At 40.1% G+C, this 20,321-nt stretch overlaps 1 protein-coding gene across 2 annotated transcripts in view; it reads right to left on the bottom strand.

The window, feature by feature from the left end:
• The window catches only part of AFAP1 (actin filament associated protein 1), a 111,528-nt gene that overhangs the window by 57,247 nt on the left and 33,960 nt on the right, over window positions 1-20,321 (bottom strand). For both annotated transcript variants that reach the window (XM_030948375.1, XM_030948376.1), the window contains exons 2-3: window positions 4,974-5,102; window positions 233-330 (exon numbers count right to left, since the gene is read on the bottom strand). In XM_030948375.1, the coding sequence (XP_030804235.1) occupies window positions 233-330; window positions 4,974-5,100 (225 nt within the window). In that variant the 5' untranslated portion in view covers window positions 5,101-5,102. The remainder of the gene's footprint in view (window positions 1-232; window positions 331-4,973; window positions 5,103-20,321) is intronic.

The raw sequence follows: 20,321 nt of genomic DNA, 5'->3' as shown, positions 1-20,321 counted from the left end.
TGCCACTCCACAGCCTTTGCAGGTGACCTATTCCCAGGCTTATCTCACCACAGGGAATTTTTTGATGTCTCTTCTGCAGGCTGAACCGAATTCCCTCAACCAAAGCAGAGGTGAGAGGAATAATTATTTCCCTGGACCTGCAGGCTCTTCTCCCTTATAACCATTTCTTTTAGGACTTACCATAAATGCATTCTCTCTTGTATATATTTATATAATTAAATATAACACTCACCAGCCACTGCTGAGGTATTTCTGGCAGAGGCATTTGAGGAGGCGCCGGCAAACTGTTGGCAACTTCTTGCTTCTGGACATGTTCTTTTATTTCTAAACCTGTGGAAGAGCAACAAATATCACTTAATACCTTGGTGGATGCAAATGGGGTATTTTTTCCACTTGTGGCTCCCATGTCTGACTGTCACACACTGAAATCTGGCATGCAGGTCTGATCACAGCCCACCTCCCAAGTGCAGTTACTGAGGCAGGACTGGAAGAATGCTGGGAATTCAGGAATTTAATCAAGCAGAACAAACACATACTTGCTGTATATGATAATGACATATATGCTGTTTGGATCAACAAATACCAGACATTGAAAAAAAATTACAGGAAATCATTCTGAACTGCCCATCCATCTCAAATTCAAAGACTTGAACAACATTCAAACACGCTGCCAGGTGCCTGCCAGATAAAAACATTTATTGGGGGAATATGCCACATTTGAAAACATCCCAGTGGCACCATACAGTGAATAAAACACAGCCTGTGGGCAGTACATGACCAGCTGCCTTTTTTCAATGGAGAAGATCAACAGCTGTTCCTGTGACACATTTTGGATGGGCAAGGCCATCATGGAGAAACGAGCTCCAAACCATCTTCCATGCCAAAAGAATGGAGAAGAGGGTGGAAGAAGAGCCCCCACCTGCCTGTTTTTCCTGGAAGTGATGGTGGCAGCTCTTTGGCCAAGCCCACAGTGCCTATATTCCCTGGGGCTCTGCTGCCACCACGACCTCTGATCAGGGAGCTGTGGTGTGAGTCTAAGTCCTGGGGAGTGGGATGCTGTGACACCCCAGCCTGGAGCACTGCTGTGGGACACTGCCCTAAGAAATTCACCATTAACAGAAATGCACACTGAGCATATTTTCCCACCATGTCCTTTTTTATTTTAATAACCTCGTAGTTTTCCAGGTGAATTTGATAAGGGAAAAGAATGAATGTAAAAGCTGCTTTGAGGGTCCTTTGTGCCATTGTTGCATCTCCCTCACAGGAGAAAAGAGGAAGGACTGACTCACTCTGTGTTTTTGGCACAATAATTTAAATCACAGTTGAATTCCCTTCATAGAAACAGGATATTGTTTATTCTTCTAAATATCAAAAGAAGATTAGGGTGCATCTCCTCAATGTTCTGGCAAACATTCAGTCCATGGATTGTACCCTGCTTAACCCCAGATGGAGTTTAGTTCCTAGTGTTTAGTTGCATTTTTAAAATATATATTTACACAGTAAAATGGATGCCTTTCGGTCAAGATCATGTAATTCTCAAAAATGTAATCAATGATGAAACGTTTCTTGTCACAATATCCCAGTCCCACCTGGCTGTGAAGTCATGGGTTGAAAAACAACACTGATATATTAAACTGTCTCCAAAGACTACAGATTCTTCTTTCTTCCTACAAATCAAGAGAATGATTCGTCTTGGGAAACATTCCTTTTTCCTTTTTTTCCAGTGTAACTTTCACTCGTTGCTCTTCACATAGGATGAGTGGTGAGTCCATATTATGACTGCCATCCATATCCAAGTCTCCCATGCTTTCCATAACAACCAGAAGTCATATGTGAAAGGATTTTTACTGAAAAAAACCCAAACTATTCCAAGTAAATACTATTGACTCTATAAAACTATTTTTGCCGGTTTTCATCCATGTGTATGTTAACAAGAACCTGCTCTAACATTTAATTTCTACCAACTTACACTGCAAAAGGAGTACAACAGGTTCAGGGCATCAGGTCCTGTTAAGGAAAACAGGCATTGTTGACAGTCCAGCAACAGTTCTTAGTCCAAAATAAACTCTTTGTGTCTTTGTTTTTTAGAAGAAAGTCTGAGTTTTAGAATGAAATGCCAAGTGTTTTCTTCAGACCTACACTCCACTGGGCATGCCAAGGCTCAGGAAGAAAAATAAGGTTTATAGTTTTGCCAGCTATTCAGAGTAACCACTAGTTTGGATGCAGGGCAGGTTGAGGCCAAGCAGCTACGACCTGAAGAACACATCTACCTGGCCCAGTTCTCTCTGCTTGATAGATATTAGATGAAGAAAACAGTGTGCATCTAGGGGAGATGGAACAAAACAAGGCAAAAGATTCTAAAGGATTCCCCAAGTAAGAACTCACTCAGTTTGAAGTGTTTCACTTCCAGCCCATCACTGTAATTTCCACACCTTTACAAAGAAAAACATAATTGTTCACTTCCAGACGTTCTAACAAAGCTAGCCAGTTCCCAGTTTCCTAGATCACCATTCCCCATTGATCTTACATGGTTTTCTCCAGCAATCAAAAAATCCTGTTGGATTTACCCTGTTGATTTTTGCAAATGCAACTAAAGAGCTTGAACTCAGCATAGTCCTCAAGCCTCTTAAACTGTGCCAGCAACCCAAGAGCTCTCGTGGAGTTGTGTGGGTGGAGTAAAACAACAATCTGAAAAACAGACTCCAAATGATAGCTCATCTTAGTTACAGAGTACTGTGGGTTTATGCATCTTTTATTGCTTTTAATTTTAATGAAGAGATGAATAGTTTCAAAGGGATGGGAGTACTGAATGTTATGACTGATAAAAAAAGCAGCAGGGTCGGCTCCAGTAAAGTACATGACTCCCTGGGTAGCTTCACACACACTTAAGGCCAGGATGTGATGGCAGAGCTCCCAAGGAGGCAGTTCCTCTCCTTCCCTGCCTTGTTCCTGTCCCTGCACCAACCTCTCCTTTGAGCCAGCATAAGCATGTGTGTGGCCTTAGGTTGAACCAGACCAGGGAAGTGACACTGGTTAGGACTAAACCAGCAAAAAAAAGCAAGTAATGTTTGTGCTAGCAGAAAGGAAGAGGCAATACATGAGTAGCCTGGGGAGAGAAACTGGATGCTTTCTTAGAGGCCATGCTGGCTTAAATTCCACTCAACTGCATAAACTAAAGTTCATAGATATATAAAGCATAGTCCTATGATCTCTTATATAACTGAACTATGGGGTTTCCTTAACTCTGGTTTGAACTAGAGCATATCTTTTAGCAAAAAATTCCATCTTGATAAGATGCCAGCAATGGCATGCAGAACTTGCTAAGTTCTTCCATTAGTTCATAGCTTCAACGCTCAAAAGGTGCTTTATTTCCACTTTGAAACAAGCATTCAGCCATTGCACTTACTCCTGTGTAAGTCTAGGAGCTTGTTCTCAGTCACTCCTTTTCTACATAAAAATTAATTATGACACCTCATTTTGGTTAATTTGAAGGCATATTTCTGGATCCTTTAATCACTTTTACAACTTTTCTTTGAAATGTCTACATTTGATCTCCTTGAATGAAGGCACTAGAGGTGAGTAAAATGTTTCAGTAACAACTGCACTGAGCAAAGCCCTACCACTTAATACATGGATCTCACAGGGATCTTGGTGATGGATGGATCCTGTAATTGGATGAAATGGATCTTGTTACAGAGCCTGGAACAGGCTTTAAAACCTAAATGGTAGGTGCTGAACAGTGGAAAGCTATGGTTCTGGGAACTTCTTATCTGTCACCACATGTAGAGACATAGACTGGACACACCCAGGAAGGCGCCCTGGCACACAGACATTGATATTCACACAGTTAAGACCTCTCACTCTCAAAGTGATTTTGATCTGTCTACAGGGAGCAGATCTTTGCCCCAGCTTTGATGAGCTTTTGGAGCATGAAGACTCCTTCCACAATATGAGAAATTGGTATCTACCTTGTTCTCTCAGTGTAAGGTAAAAATAGTGGTGAGTCTTAAAGAATGTCGAAATGGAAAAGCGGACAATCATTACTTTAAAGATCTCCTTGGACTTCAATCCCACAGCAAAAACTATTTCTTTAATAAATGGGGGCAACACTGCATCAAACAAAACCGAATTTTTCTAGCACCAGAGAAGAAACAAATCAAGAGAAATACAGCTTCTCACAATGTGGCATTTTTCTTCAACAAACTCTGATATTTTTCAAAAATCTAAACTGGGGGTTTACACTGGCAGTACTTCTGTCAAATGTAGTGTAGACAGAGGTCTTAGGGCCCAGATGTCACTGCATACAGAAAAGTGTGGTAAAAAATATAAGGGTACTGTTAGAAAAAATAATGAGGAATGTTCTTCACCAAAGCTCTGTGGAAAGGTTCCTGTACACAGTGAATCACTTATGCTGCACTCAGTTCCATAATCTTGATGGAGACAAGAAGTTGTGCAATAAAAATGGTTTTAGATAGGAAGAAAACAAGAAAGTGAGTCTAATTGCAAAATGCAATCCAAACATTCTGACAACCATTTCCTATCTCTGGCTTGGCACTCCTGTATCAGTTATGCACCAGACTCCACCTCAGTATCAGGGCTTTTGATGGATTTGGGTCATTTGACACGGATGAAAGAGTGCTGTGGCCAGCACTCACTCCCTGGCATCAAAACTCACAAACAGCATCACTGTCAAAAATTAAATGAAGCAGCCACTCCACCAGCAGAAGTGAAAACATTCTACCTAGGCAATAATTCTGTGGCTGGGTTCACCCAACATACTCCTAAGTGTGCCTTTTGCTGTATTTCCCTGCTGGACACAAAGGAAAGCATTCAGGAAAGTTACACTTTGGCTTCACCCTGTCTTTCTGTCTTGCTTCAATTTAGGGCTTGTCTTCAGCTCTTAAAAGTTATTTCACTGAGCACAGACTTATTCTGTGCATTCTGCAAGCGAGAAAACACACCCCAGCACTGACCTTTTGATGACTGTATCCTCAGGAGAATGTTAGTTATTACTGCCTTCTTCTCCCTGACAGTGGAAGTTAGATATTCATGGTCCAGAAGTTCAAGAAACAGGCGCAGCTCAACTATTAACTCTTCCATGGCTGAAAGACAAAAGAATAGAATTACTTTTTCTGAAAAGTCTCATTGGAAAAAAAAAAAGTTTATTCTCATTTATCTACATTCATAGTTATTTCCTAGTATTTCTTAACAATGTATGGTCCTCCCTGATGAAAAGAGACTTTAACATTATTATACATTAAAGAACCAACAGAATAATCCATTAGTAAGCACTGCTGGCACTTATAACATTTATTTCCAAACTGAAAGACATATCTTTTCACATACCACATGATGAAGCCAGCACCAGACAAGTTACGTGCAGGAATGGTGGCCTGGTTTTTCTATTTCTGCCACTCTGGTTCCCCTCTCATTAACAAACTGCAAAATTTCTAACAGCAGAGCAAATTTAAGGCTTGGTAAGGCTTGGTATTTAAGGCTTCCAGACACCACTGGTATTTTAATGAATCTTTCCTTCATCTTTTTTCTTCTGTTTGCTGTGGTAAGAGCAGGTACTCTTTTTCTTTGCATTGATTTTTCTTTTTTATGATCTCCAAAGACAAGCTCCCAATCTCTCACATGTTTTCTTATCACTCCCCAGATTCCATATGATGCATTTCACATTTCATCCTATTCTATCATTCCAGATCTCAAAGCTTTCCAACTTGAGAAAAAATTACATTCCTTCTCTCCATTCCCAGTGCTTCTCAATTTTTTTATCAACGAATTTCATAAGCACAGTTCTACTTTTTTCCTTTCAAGTTATCCCTAAAGGCTTGCATCATCCTAACAACTGCAGTAGCTCAGACCATACATACAAACACCTTTGTTAGTCTGATCATATGATCTCTTCAGCATGTTTCTGAGGAAACCCATGGTATTGAACCACGTTTTCATGCTTCAGCTCTCTCATAATTCTGAGATTCTCTGGTCCCTTTGCTTAAGGGGATGTACTATTTATAGTTTTGTATCCTCATTCCGAAATGCCTCCACTTAAATTTTTCTCTACTTAATCACATTTGGTTTTAGTCTTTTCCAGGCCTAACTGGACAACTGCTGCTAAGCCCCTTCAGACCTCTAGAAGGTACATTCCTGGCTGCTTACTCCCGTACCAGCTCTTCCCTACTCCTAAAACCTTTCTGATACAATTGTTTACCCAAGTGAACCTGGAATCTTTTTCTCCAATTCTGGGAATGTGTCAGGATGTCTAAACAACCCTTGTTTGAGGAGCATTTGCTTTATCCCACAGATGTCAGCTACACTCCTGCAAGGGATTCCTGGCCTATTTTTGTCTCCAAGAAATGCAGATTTTCCTATGCATTTGGAGACTGCACCTATGCTCTGACTGCTCTGGCAAAGCCAACAAACTCCTGGCAAGCACAGAAGATGTGCCAGTCAGCAATATCAGGGCATGAAAACGTCTCAACAAAGAAATCCCTGAAGAAGTATGCTTGGGCAGGTATTTTCATAGAATCATTTAGGCTGTAAAAGACTTTTAAGATCATCAAGTCCAACCACAGCACTGTCAAGCGCAGCACTAAACCCTGTCCCTAAGCACCACATCCACGTGTTTATCAAGGACAGTGACTTCACCACTTCCCTGGGCAGCCTGTTCCAATGCTTGACCATCTTTTCACAGAAGACATTTTTCGTAATATCCAACCTAAACATCCCCTGGTGCATATTGAGGGGATTTCCTCTTGACCTGGGGTAAAACACTGGCACCCACCTCCCTACAACCTCCTTTCAGGTAGTTGTAGACAATGGCCACCCTCAATCCCATTTTCTTCAGTCTAAACAATCTCAGGTGCCTGAGACACTGCTCCTTAAGGCTTGTGCTCCAGACCCTTAACCCTTAATTTTCTCAAAGACACTATTCATTTGTACATATAATTCCACCCTGCCCAAGTGTTTCTTGGTGATGATATCCTCTTATTCAACTGAGCAGTAGTACTGCCATTGCATAAACTGTCCACATTTTCAGGAACTATGTTTCCCAAAGATTTTCACAATATATTGGCAGAAAGAGGGTTTTTAAAATGACAGGAAAACTGTCTGTGTTTCTTCACAATGTAGCTCATGAAAAACATCCCATGGCTACAATGGTAATTTTTTTTGCCATCATATTTGTAGCTGTCTAAGCTCTCTAGAAATCTGTCAGAAATCCAAAGTATTTCACAACAACCCTATTATTTCCAGAGTTGTTCAAATTATGAAACAACATGCATACAGCATAGAACTTTCTGAAGCACAAAGGCATAGGTTCAGATTTCCAAAGTGGTAAGTGATCACAAGACTCTAGGAGAAATAAAAAGTCCATATGACCAAAATAAAAAAGTAATACCCAAATAATCAGCTCTTATATTTTTCTCAAATTATAAACTTTAGAGATAAGATGTGTATTCCACTCTGTGTATAGTGGTCTCCAGCTTTCAAGTATGCTTTGAATATAAAATGCATTAATATTGTTCATTTTAGTTACAGAATCTATGAATATTTTAATAGTTACTTGATATGATACATCCTTTCAAAAGCTATCATTATCATACAATCTAGGCAATCATCGTGAAACCTAATCAGTATGCAGTACAAGAAATGTATATTTTTCATGTAGTTCTACAGACATATTTATTGTTAGTAATTGCAATTACTGTTAGTAATTGATATATTACTGCACTAATATTTCTTTGCAATGCCATGCTTCCTGATTTCTTTAGGGCAAGGGACTGTAAATAGGCTGAAAGGGAGCTCTGCCTTGACCTCTTCACCAAAGAATACTGTATGCCACAGTCACCTCATTTCTTTGCTGAGAACCTTCACTTCTAGGAAGGGAAAAAAGGATGAAAGCATCAGATACCTCTGATATGCAAAGTGTACACAACTGTGTTATTAAAAATTATCAGATCCTCCTTCTCAGGATCTTATAATCTAATATAAACAGATGGATTGCACAATGAGAAACGAAAACAGAGTGAGTTACCAGGGAAGGAGACAGGGAAGCAAGAGGACAAGAGATAGGAAACCACAACTGGAGAGACTTCTGGGAGTTGCACCAGCCCAAATCTCTCCTGACTGTACCATATGTGATACCAAATATGTGGCTTTTCTCTATGGCTTTGGAGGAAATCCACATTGCAGTCCCTGGTGACCCCTTTCCATTGACCTACAGTGACCAGCCCACCAAAGGTACTGGTGTGGGAAATAGTAAAGGAAAGAAGATTTTCAGCAATTTAACTGCCCCAGCAGAGGATTTAAACACAAAGCTTTGGTTAGGATGGATAAAAGGATGGGAAGATGAACCTGATACCAGTGAGGCAATACTTGAAAAGACACCAAAGCACTGTCCTAGCAGCACAGTGACACTCACTGCACGTGCCCTGGGCCAGCTGTCCAGAGGCTCAGAGGTCCAGCAGGGCCTTACCCTGGACCACAGAAAGAGGCCAGATTGATGCTCCTGCCTGGCCAAGCTCACAGGTGTGTCACACTGACTTCAGGCAGGCAGCCAAAAATGCTAATTCACAATTCTAGTGTGACAACAGAATGAAATTGTTAGCAGCTGTTAAAAAATGCGAGACTTGAACACTTAGACATTGTTTCTACCAGGATTAAATGAGGGATGTATTTTCTTTTGTGGGAGTTAATAGCATCATAAATATCAACGTGTGAAGGAAGAAAGTCCTGAATTTCACTTCATATATGCATTGATGTCAAACATCTGAAAAGAAAGAAGGAAAACACTGTTCCCAGCTAGCAAGGAACACTCTTTCCACACACCCTAAAGCATACTTTCCTCTGTCAGTACTTTTGTTGCTTAAGGAAAGAGCAGAAATACTGCCATGGAGTGTATTCAAATAAAGTACTGAAAACTCTTTTTTCCAATATGAACTTGTATGTTCAGAGGAAGAAACAAGTTTCCCTGCTGTCAATCCTTGGCTTATTTTCTGGATTAAAAAAATCTTACTTTCTTCTTCCTAGAAATGTGAAGATGTACTCACAAAAAAAAGGGACTGAGTAACAGAAAAATCTACATATTTTCAGTAAGCAATCATTATTTCTTAAATGGAGACTGAAAAAGTGCGGGTGATGCAAGCACCAAAGAAAAACATACTCCTCCAGTGAGAGATTACCCTTGGAAATCTGACATCACCACAAAGAAAGAATAATAATCAGAAGAAGGCTCTCAAAAAGGGGCCAATTTATTTGACAGTTTTGGCTGTATTCTCATTGCCAAAGGAATTACTGGTAAGTGGCAGGTGGTGAAAGGCAGGGTGGAACCCAGGGATGGTAATCACAACAGTAAGCTGATTTTAACTGGACTGAGGAACAAAATCACATTCCATATTAAATGACGAGAAGTCCATTCTATGCTCAATAGGAATTATAGGCCCCTAATGGGCTGCTGTAATTGCCATGCACAAATAAAAAAACCAATGACAAATCCAGAAGGGTTTCCAAGACCAGCTCTCAAGAGTTTTAAAGTTTTTCAAATGGCAGCACATAAAAACTATATACACCAGCCAGCAACAGAATACACCAAGGCAAAAATAATCAGAAGAAGGCAATTACATCACACTGCAGATTTTGTTCCAAACCAGAACTAAAACCAAATGGGAATAAAAATGCATAATGATGCAATTATTCCAAATCTATATTTACAGATACTAGCTTATAACCATTTTTTAAAAGAATATAGTTTTCACTTCCAGTTGATTTGAAAAAAATTGTAGGGACAGTTCTGTATCACACACATGATTTCAAGGTTGCTTAAACCTGAAGAAATGACAAGAATGAGCTCATTAGAAAAATGGTCAGATTGTTTTTGGTCAGTCCTAGCAATTACAGTATTTCTTAACCTTGTCATAGCACAAATGACCTGAAAGTGTTTTTCAGTTGACTAATATACACTAGTGAACTTTTAAAGAAAAAGAAATGCAAGTCCAGGAAGGAGGACAGGAAGTATGTTTATTAATTATTGTCTTGTCCATACAGCACAAACCTGCCACACAGAGTAACTTCACTTCCATGCTTGCACGTCTGTTATAAATGCATTTATGAAAGCACGTAAGTATACAAATCTATCACAGCAAAATGAATTTTGAGTCTTAGTTTTTCAGAAGATCCCATTGATCAGTTCTTTGAACATTGCTGAATCAAATTTCTTTGTGCTTATGTTTTTTGTTCTCTCTTTGGTTTGTCATTTGCAGAAGTTGAAGGCTAGAACAGAGACCCACTACAAGAAATCACCTAATCTGGTTTTTTATACAATACAGGCCAGAGATTTCCACCTTGCTACCTCTCTGTTTGTGGAGAGAGGTGTATTTATGTGAAGTACATCTTCCAGGAAAGCAAAAAATCTACGTCAGCATCTTGAGCCCTAGTTTCATGGGGGGTGATCCCACTTGACTTCCCCAAACAAATTTGATTGGATTAATGGGTAACATTGAGGCCAATCTTCAACCTATATATAAAAACTTCTTGAAACATAGAGACTTTCCCAATCTTTCAAAAAAACTTCATTGGTATTTGGGTACACTGTAGAAACTAGACATATGTTCTCAGTTAAAATAAAAAGCAATATGTGAATTTCATGCTTATATCCATTTCTCTTGAAACAGTGTCACTATCCTTAGTTTTGGATGCTGTAATTTGAATATTTTATTAAAAAGCTCATAGCAGACTACTGCTGAGGAAACCATGGCTGTTTTTTATAAAGCTATAAATATCAGGGACACTACAATGAATGCAGAGCCACAAGGAGACAAAAATATTTATGAAGAAAAATAAAAAATCACTTTGATGCACTTTCACTCAATCCTATAATGCAGTTATTAATATCCTGTATCCAGCAATTAAAAAAAGCTCCTTTCATTACTATTTTACCATTATCCAGGAAACTATTTTCACAGAGAAGCACACAAAATCTGAAAGCAGGCAGTAAGAATATTTAGCAGCAGGAAAAGTTTTTAATTTTTTCAATATGCCACCAGAAACTAGTTGACATATTTGAAAATGGTACTGGAATCCCCTGCCCCAAGAAATAAAAACTCTTGCTGCTTGAGGAACACCCTAGGAGGAGACAAGATTCTCACTTGATGAGTTTTCTCTTGGTTGCACTCACCCTTCTCTGCTGCTCATACTGTACATTATGAGAACCACAATGCACAAGGTGTGATGGATTCGACCTGATAAATGTGCTACATCCTGCTTCAGAAAGTGAAGATGATCAGCCTGGGGATACATGGCATCAGAGCAAAGAATGGCAGTGTGTTAAAAAGGGGTGAACCCTAAAGAGTAAATGAAGCCCTAGAGATGAAGAACCAGTATGATGCAAGTAAAACATATATAAGAATTTCCATTAGAGTGTTTTAGCATAAAAATAATTACACCCCTCTAAAAACTGGCAAAAAAAATCATGTTTTGTTTAAAATTTTGGCACTCCCTGGCCTGTCACAAAGATTCTCTCCAGATAGCTTGAGGCAAAAGAGGCAAAACAAATCTACTAAAAACTCCTCCAGTCTCATGCATATTTATGATCAACCTCAAGGGATCTCTTCACCCACAACCCACATGTATTTCTCTTTCTCCTTCTTTTCTCTGCTTCAGCTCTCAAGGAATTGGCTTTTACAAAACCAGCTTCCCAAAAAAGCTATCAGTGCTCCAAATGCTACTGTTTCAATACCTGGGTGATAAAACAAGAGGTGGGAAGGCATTGAGGAATGTTTGGACAAGAAACAAGCTGCCAAAAATCCTGCTCCATCACTGAATCCTACAGCCATGCCAAAAATCCTACAGCCATGCAAAAATCCTACAGCCATGCAATGAGTGACAGCAATGCTGGGGTGTAATCCATTAGCACAGGGTGGATGGATAAAGCATTTATTTATTAAGGTGCAGATCAGTGTTTAAACAATGCCACAGACTTTGGAGAGGAATGTCTGCTTTTAAGCAAATTCACAGACTCATAGCAAAAAAGAAAAAGAACTAAAAATAAAACAGAGAAGGAAAAATGAAAAAAGGAGAAATAAAAAAGGGAAAAAATAAATAAGAAACAAAGGAAGAACCAAAAAAGAAGAAAAAATAATTAGCGTTCAAGGGATTTCTTTTTATTTAACACAGAACTACATGGAACTCATGCTAGCCAAAAAGAAAAAAAAAGCAGATAGCTAACTAAATAAACTTACAGTGGACTTTTATAGAGCTGTTCAAGACTTTATCTAAAAGTATGTTTTCCATATGAGATTTCTTTTGTCCCTAAAATGTAAGACACTTTGTAAAGCACATGAACATGGATTTCATCCTCACTGGATGTGAGAAAGTCTCACCCTCCTGCCTCTGTGCTCTCTGTGGGCACTCATGTTCAGTTTTCTTTTTGGACTCCCATTACCCTTCTGCAGCAGGAAACTGGAATTTCTTGCATTTCACCACCTCCAAAAGTATCAGCTGCCATTGTCCCATCAGGACAAGACATTCCAGGTCCTCTCTGCTGCCTCCTGCATTATCTCACCTCCTCCCTCCCTCCAAACCACCAGAGATAAGCAGCCACTACAGAATTAACAAACAGGCTCCAAATCCACAAAAGCAAAGCACTTCCCTCTGATGAAGAAGACAGAAAATCTGTGGTAGGAGGTGAAAGTCTGTGCCTGTCTCCAGATGCCAGGGGAAATGGGGCTCAGATAAGGCTGAGACACACAGAAACAAGTGACCTGTGGCAGTAAAAACAAAGAGAAGCACTGCAGCATCCCTTGGGAGCTCTTCACCTGTGTCCCCAGCTGAACACAGATCCCTTCTTAGGGTAGAACTTCTTTCAAAGTTATGAATAATTACATGTCCAGAAGAAATGTGAGACAGTAAATTAAGGAAGATAATGGAAGGGAGAAACAGAATAGCAAAGCAATGACAAAGAAATACAAATATGGCAATGGTAGGAACTGCACATTGGTATTTTTGTACTGAGCAACACAATTTTATTATCCACGTCAAATAGCAAACTTTAAAATTGTTCAAGTCCAGAGTCTGTTCCTGTCATCCATGTGAGTAGTACAGCTGAAGAACAGTTTTCACTTTGTGAATCTGGAGCTCCAGACTTCCAGTGTGCAGCTAAGTTAGAGCCAGAAATGAGATAATATTGCATTTTATAAGAATAGATCCATAAGCTCTCACATTTGGATGCGAAGATGGAAAATAACTCCTTTTTTTTCCTGTCCTACAACACTTTTTATATGACAGTTCTCATTGCTGGGTTCATTATGCAATGAGTAACTTCTGCCATACATTGATCATTGTCTGATGCTTTCCCCAAGGAGAGAAGCATGTTCTGCTTTTTCTGTCAGGCTTTTGAAAATTTCTATTAATAGATGCACACATTGATACAGATGCCACACATGATCCATAAATGCATGAAATATATTCTCTATTGCAAACAGCAATATATGCCTTTCAACAGTGGATTCAGCTAGCTGTGATAAAGTAGAAAAGCTGTAATTCTAAAAAGAGGAATTCAATTCCCACTACCCCTCAGGTTAAATCTCTGAAATACACCAATGTCTCTCTGATTTTTCCTCCTTTTGATTCTCCTTCACGGTTAATAGGAAGACAGGAAAATTAAATAAACTTTTAATTTTATAGTTTCTGAAAATAAAATAAAAAAAAAAAAAAAATTAGCTCAGCCAGCCTGAGGCAAATTAGTCCTTTCAGTTCCTGCCCTCAGCAGAGCTCTGCAGCATGCCAATGAGAGAGACCAAGGCTCACAGAGAGTGCTGGGAGCCTGGATTTGATCCAGCTGCCTCTGGGCTTGGACAGAGGCTGCTACAAGGGAGGGCAACAGCAAAGACCCTGAGCACAGGGAAGGGATGAGCCAGGAGTGGGACCCACACCTGCTAATGGAGCTGCACAGAGCAACCTTCAAGGCCCCTTCTTTGTCTCCATTGTTACTAACTGCTCAAAGGTTACTCTCTAAAAGAAGATAAAAGTCAAAAAGTACATTTCAGAAAACTATGAAAACCTAAGTCCCTGAAAATAAGTTGTATTTTCTTAAAATAGGAGAATCAGAATTCAAACAAGTATGTTTCATGTATTTGTTAGAAAAGAAGAGGTGCTAAAGAATATACTAATAATAAGTTGGCCCAATAAGTCAACTGAAATGTTGCCACTTGAGGGACTGTACTGGAATTCAAAATGCCATTTTGTCACAAAAATCTCTTTTTTCCCACCTTTAAAACATACAGAAACCTCATCATTTGAATATTCTAGCATGGAATGCTGGAAGTGACAGCGGGAGTTTTAAATAATGGCAACAGTACATGAGAGGCTCACTGCCCTGGCAGGACATGGGCAATAATACTGAATTTATGGAACCTGAAACTGAGCATGCTGAAGAGAGCAGCACAAACACTCTGGCACAATTGTTGTGACTCGATTTAGACCCCACAAATCTCATGTAAGAAGCTGTCACCGTGTCACCAATGTACCATGTGAAATACACTAACTGGAAAGCTGAATTGTTTTCAATATCCATAGTATTGATAGATGGGGATTTTCATCTGTGGTACTGATCAGCCAGGAAACAAGACATATTCAGAAAACAAAGAAACAAAATATTATCTTCATAACAAAAAAAAGAAAGAAAAAAAACCCCTTTATTCAGAACTTTGGGTCTTTATCTGGCAGACTTCATGCAGTTTCACCAAAGCCCAACTAATTTACTGCAACCTTGGACATGCAGCAAATACTTGTATTTTACAGACATTTCATTTTAATTATGGCCATGCTCTAAATTTATCATGAAACCAGAAAACATATGTTTAAGAAACAGTAATAAACTGCTGTCAACACCTTTCCTCTTCTATTCACAATCAGCCCTGCACCTCCTTGGAATAGACTGTGCTAGACAGACTTACCTACAAGATCCCAGAGAAAATTTACCTCCATGACTTGCAGTCCCCTTGCATCATTTTCTGGACATTATCTGTTGGTTTTTTTTACATCTGGTCACGCTGCCCCATATGTTTGGAACAGCCCCCCTTTTCCCTGCCAGGCAGCCTCCCTCTCTCCCATGAAATCCCTCTTTCTTTCAGCATTCCCTTCAGCAGTAATCCTCACATTCCCCCTGACCAACAGTTGCACCATGTCTCGTCATGCAGCTGGGTTTTTTATCTACCTTTGGGTCAGACCCTGCAAATGTTTTCCCATGGTAAAAAAACCTCCCAATCCTTCTGATCAGTTTCACTAACCAAAGCAGCAGGATGGGCTCAGAGAGAGGGAAAAAAAAAAAGTGTTTTAGTTATTAACATCTAAAAGGCACTAAGTTCATTCCAATGCAAAAGGAGCAAAGCAGACAAACAGTGAGATGTCTGTTCCTCCTGCCAGCAGTGGGAGAATGCAGCTCTGAGGATGGGAGACCAGGGCAGCTGCCAGAACATATCCTGGCACCAACATGGGCACTGCCTGGCCAGCTGTGCCAGCTCCATCCTCCCCCTCACACCTGGCCCTTTCCAACACAGAGGTGGTATTTGCAAAAAATAAAACCATTATTCCATGTTCCAAGAATATTTCTAAGCTCTGAGGACGTATATCCAAAATGTTACCAGTGGCTCTCACTCACTCTGAGTTTGGCAGTGTTTCTTCTGGTCAAGAACCTAATTTATTGTTTGTAAAAAGTGCTGGGACTGAACAGCACAAGCAACATCAGCTCCTCACTGTTACAGCATTTAAAAACTTCCTATCAGGCCACAGGAGAGAAGAAGAAAAGCACTTTATCTAGACCCTTAGCGTATTCTCTCTGATTGCTCACTTGTATCAGCTGATGGATACCATAAAGATAAAAATGGACCACTGGGTTCAGAACAAAACCCTATATTCAAACTACATAGCAAGCACAAATTACCTCTGAGCATACTTCAGCAGCATCACTTGGGCAGGGAAGTCACATTTTATGACTCAGAGGTTCACTGCATGCCCATTTGTCCTCACCAAACTTCTATCACAGCTCAGGGAATGCCCTGATCAACATGAGCTTCACCAAGGGCCGGGTGTGCCATCAATCCAATGCCTTGTTTGTCTGGATGAGATCCTGGATGGTTTGCTTAGCCACATTTGCCAAAAGGTCTTCCCCAGCTTTTCCCATATTCCTGAGTAACAAAGAAGATGCACTGCCAAATGTCCTTCCACTGAGATCTCAAAGGCAAAAACCCAGCACCCTCCCTCAAGAAAAAAAGCAAAACAGCAACGATCAGAGTTTATAGCAAGTTTGCACATTTTCCTGAGTTGATGTGCTTTGTTTTTCCCAGACTCATAACCTAACTAGGAAACCACAGCCTGATGCATCTGTTGGTCTCGGTTATTATCAAAAATGTGCTGACTCTATAATAAAGTTGTCCCATTGCATCAGAGCACAAAGAGCCAGGGTCAGGCTCTGAGCCCCTGAGGGTCCCTCCTGGCTGGGCTGGCACTGACCAGCTGGGCTGGCCAGGCAGGGGCTGAGCAAACACAAAAGCTGCCCATGGCAAGCATTTGCATCCTTGCCTCATCTCACCATCTGCTGCTGCTGCTGCTCACTTGAAAATTAATACAGTGGCTGCTTGAACCAGCAGCTCATGCTACATCTGTCCTCCTTAGATCATTATTAGACCACACGTGCAACACTCTCTGCAACTCAAATGGGGTGACAGTGGCCTCTAATCTGATAGCATCTGTCCTCCATCAAGAGAGACCAAATTGTAGACCCTGAAAGAAATTGGACTGAATCTTCCTCCTAGTCTGTGCTCTTTTACTTTCCCCTTCTCCTTCCCCCATACATTTTCATCAGAGTTAAAAAGTAAATTAATAAAGTGTACATCTCTTTCAAAGAACATAAGGTCTTTCCCAAGCAAAAGTACAGAGAGCTCAGGACTGGTCTTGCTTGTATAAATTACATTTCCCCATCCAATTTCTACAGGCTGTTCATAGTTGTTAAGGAAACAAGTGAAATTGCATTTTATCATCTTGATCATTTATTCCTAATAGTTTTCTATTTGCATCTGATTTGCACTGCATGAAGAAAAGCAAAATGTGAGAAGAACCAAGCATATTATTGAGGTTACAATTCTCATACAAATCTTAGTTCTGTGGCCTTTTATCCAGAGAAAGTCTCAAAGAGACATTCCCTATACACAAATTGCAACATACTGATTTTATTGAAGAACTTATTTCACAAGCTTCAAAGGCAATAATCTGAGATAGCAATCTGCTCTCTTCTTTGCCATGGAAGACACACTAGAAACTTCTTCTGGGAACATCATCAAATTGAGAATTTTTAAAAGCCTCCTAGCAAAATGTATTTTACCCTACATGTATTTTTCATCATTTAATTTAGAAATTATTTACGGTAAGAAAGCGAACAGTCAAATCCACTTTAGCAGGTTTTAGGGGAATTCTAGCAAAATGTATGTATGTACAAAAAACTAAAGCCCAAACCATTTCCCTTCTGTTTAAAGCACTTTGAAAATGAAGTGAAGGAAGTGCTAAGATGAATGTTTGCAACCATTTTTTTCTTAAGCTACAGTTTGAGAACCATGGCTATAACTAATAAAGTTCTAAAACTAAAAAGAAAAACCCCAAAAACTCAAACCCAAACAACATTAGAAAGGATAAAATGTTCCATCAGGTCCTAGTCCTTTCTAGATCCATCCCCATATTTGTAGGGGCCCAGGACAGATACATACATTAGCAATAAAATAATGCCAGGCGACCTTGTTCACCTCCCAGAAGCAAGAAATGCACAGACAATTAGCAAAAGGCAGAAAAGACCAAGAGAAAAATAGAAACTATTTAAATAAGCCCTTGTTTTGGAGCATTTGAGAATGGCAGAAAGGTGCTTCAAAAAGGCCATGAGGTCCTGATGAAATGGAAGGAACATGAGAAGAAAAACAAGAAGAAGATGGGTCATCCACAATCCATGAACCTTTACAGCATTCTTTGAAGAAAAACAGAAAGGTTTAACTCAGTTAAATAGCTTGTTTATAGGAAAAATGCAAATGTGTGCTTGGGCTAAGGCTTTTTGTCTTCTTTGCTTATTTAATCTGTTTTCTCATGATTACACTTTTTTTAACCATGATTTTCCTTAAGAGAAATATGAAGAAAGGCAGAATCTGCTTACACTTCCTTTTCATTCCAGATGGCAAAGTGATGAAAACTGACTAACAGCTATATCAAGAAATCATTATGATGAAGGCATGGATTCTAAAAAAAGCCTTTGCAATTTTTCAAGTCAGAGACACAGGAGAGCAAATATCTCCTAACTTTTAGAAAGCAATGCTCATTCTCACGGCACTGGAGACTACTCCATTTTCCTACCATCCTTTTGGATTACAAAGCAGCACTCTGTGGTTTACAGATGGGAAACTGAGGCAGGCTTAGTGCCACAAAGACTGTCACAGACCATAACTTGGCACTGCCACCAAAAGAAGCAGCTATGTGCATCTTCCCCAAACCACAGCTTCTCCCAAGCCCAGGCTGTCATTTCTGCCTCTTCTCTGGGCTGGCATGTGTGCTTGTGCAGCCACAGGATGGACTGAAGCAGGGCTCTGATAAAGCTTTAAAGAGCAATGCCCAGTCATGCTGGAGTAACTTTATGGTGGAACACGACCACAAACATATTTGTACCTAAATTAATGCTCCATGAGGCTCATAGGGCTGTAGTCACAAACTCAGGCTGTTTTGAAATTCCTTTTATCCTAAGATCAGACAATACTGGGGTAATGAAAGAATCATGTTGTCCTCTGTGTCCTGTTTCCACACAAGGAGTGACAGGACACATTGAAGGCTGGTGTCCCAATCACACTGCATGCTAGGGCAGCTCTGTGCATACCCTGGTAGTTCCTTCATGGGGAGACCAGTGAAAAATGGGAAAAATTTTGTGTTCTGCCATTCTCTGAATCCACAAATTTGGTGTCAATGTAACTGCTGTGCTGTAACACAAAATTAGCCCTACAGACCAAATATATACATGTTGAATGTGTACATACACTGAATGTCTGAGATGGAATCTCAGATCCAAAAAGCCTTTTCCAATGATTCCCATTAATGGTAAAGTTCTCCCAGTATCAATGGCTGCTGAGATAATCTAACTCTTAGCACATCTGAAAATCCAAATCAAGCTGTGGCCCTCTCCAGATAATGTGACTAATTTTATCCTTTTTTGACAGTGTTGTTTATTTCTGTCTTTGGCTTTGTAATGAAAACGTGGATCTAAATAATGTGACCTGAGTGCAGTGGAAAGTTCTTATTGAAGAAATGTTTTGTTAAACCTAAAAAAGCCCAAACTCCTATATAGTAAATCATTAAATATTTGCATTAAAAATTGTTAAATAAATTGTTAAAACCATATAGAATTTACTATTCTATAAACTTTTATAACATTAAGTTTTATTAAGAAGTTTCAACGCAACTGTGCAGGTTTCCCTGCCATTGCAGGACAGCCCCAGCCCTGTGAACGGAGGCAGATCCCACTGGCAGGAGCTGCCTCTGCACAAGCCACAGCATGGCCTGACCAGATGTGCAGATGTTAATAAATAATAATAACGACGATGATGATGATGGCAGAACCATGTAAGCATTCATGGCTTTCTAGTTTCCAGCCTCTCCTCCCTCTCCAATGCCAAAGCTGCTCAGAGGGCTGGCGAGGAGTCAGGGGCTGAGATCCATCCTGGCAGCGCTCGCGGCCCCCGGGGCCCCTCACCTCATCATCCTGACATGGAGCTGAAGGATGCTGAGCCACTGCCAAGGAGGAGGTGCAGGCTCAGAGGGACACCCAGTCTCCCCAGCCCAAGGAGCCTGGCCTGGAAGGACAATCACAGGTCACCCTGGGCCCCAGACTCACATTCCTGGCTTGCACTAGCCTGCAGGCAAATGGATTACCTAGGTCCAGGAGTAGGGAGGAAGAGGACTGGATTGCAAGCCAAGCCAGAGATTATTTGCAGCATGCATTAATTAGAACTACTTGGATTCCTTTTTTTAACCTCTCATACTGAGAAAGAAGAAACGCTTCAGAATAAAAATACTCAAACCATGCCAACACATCACCCCCACTGGTGAATACAGATGCCAGAGCACAGTCTTGAGTCACCCTCTGACAATGACATTAGCAAAAAATTCTATCACAGGCTACAGTGAAACTGTATCCCACTGTAACAGCTCATCCTAAATGCCTGAAACAAGAAGAAAATGGAGAAATAAAATTGATAGGTGAAAATTATTGTCATATGCAAGCACACAGCATGCACAACTCT

The sequence above is a fragment of the Camarhynchus parvulus genome, chromosome 4 (genome assembly GCF_901933205.1).
Source record: "Camarhynchus parvulus chromosome 4, STF_HiC, whole genome shotgun sequence".
In the NCBI taxonomy this organism is placed as follows: Eukaryota; Metazoa; Chordata; class Aves; order Passeriformes; family Thraupidae; genus Camarhynchus; species Camarhynchus parvulus.
This window is presented reverse-complemented; position numbering and strand designations above follow the sequence as displayed.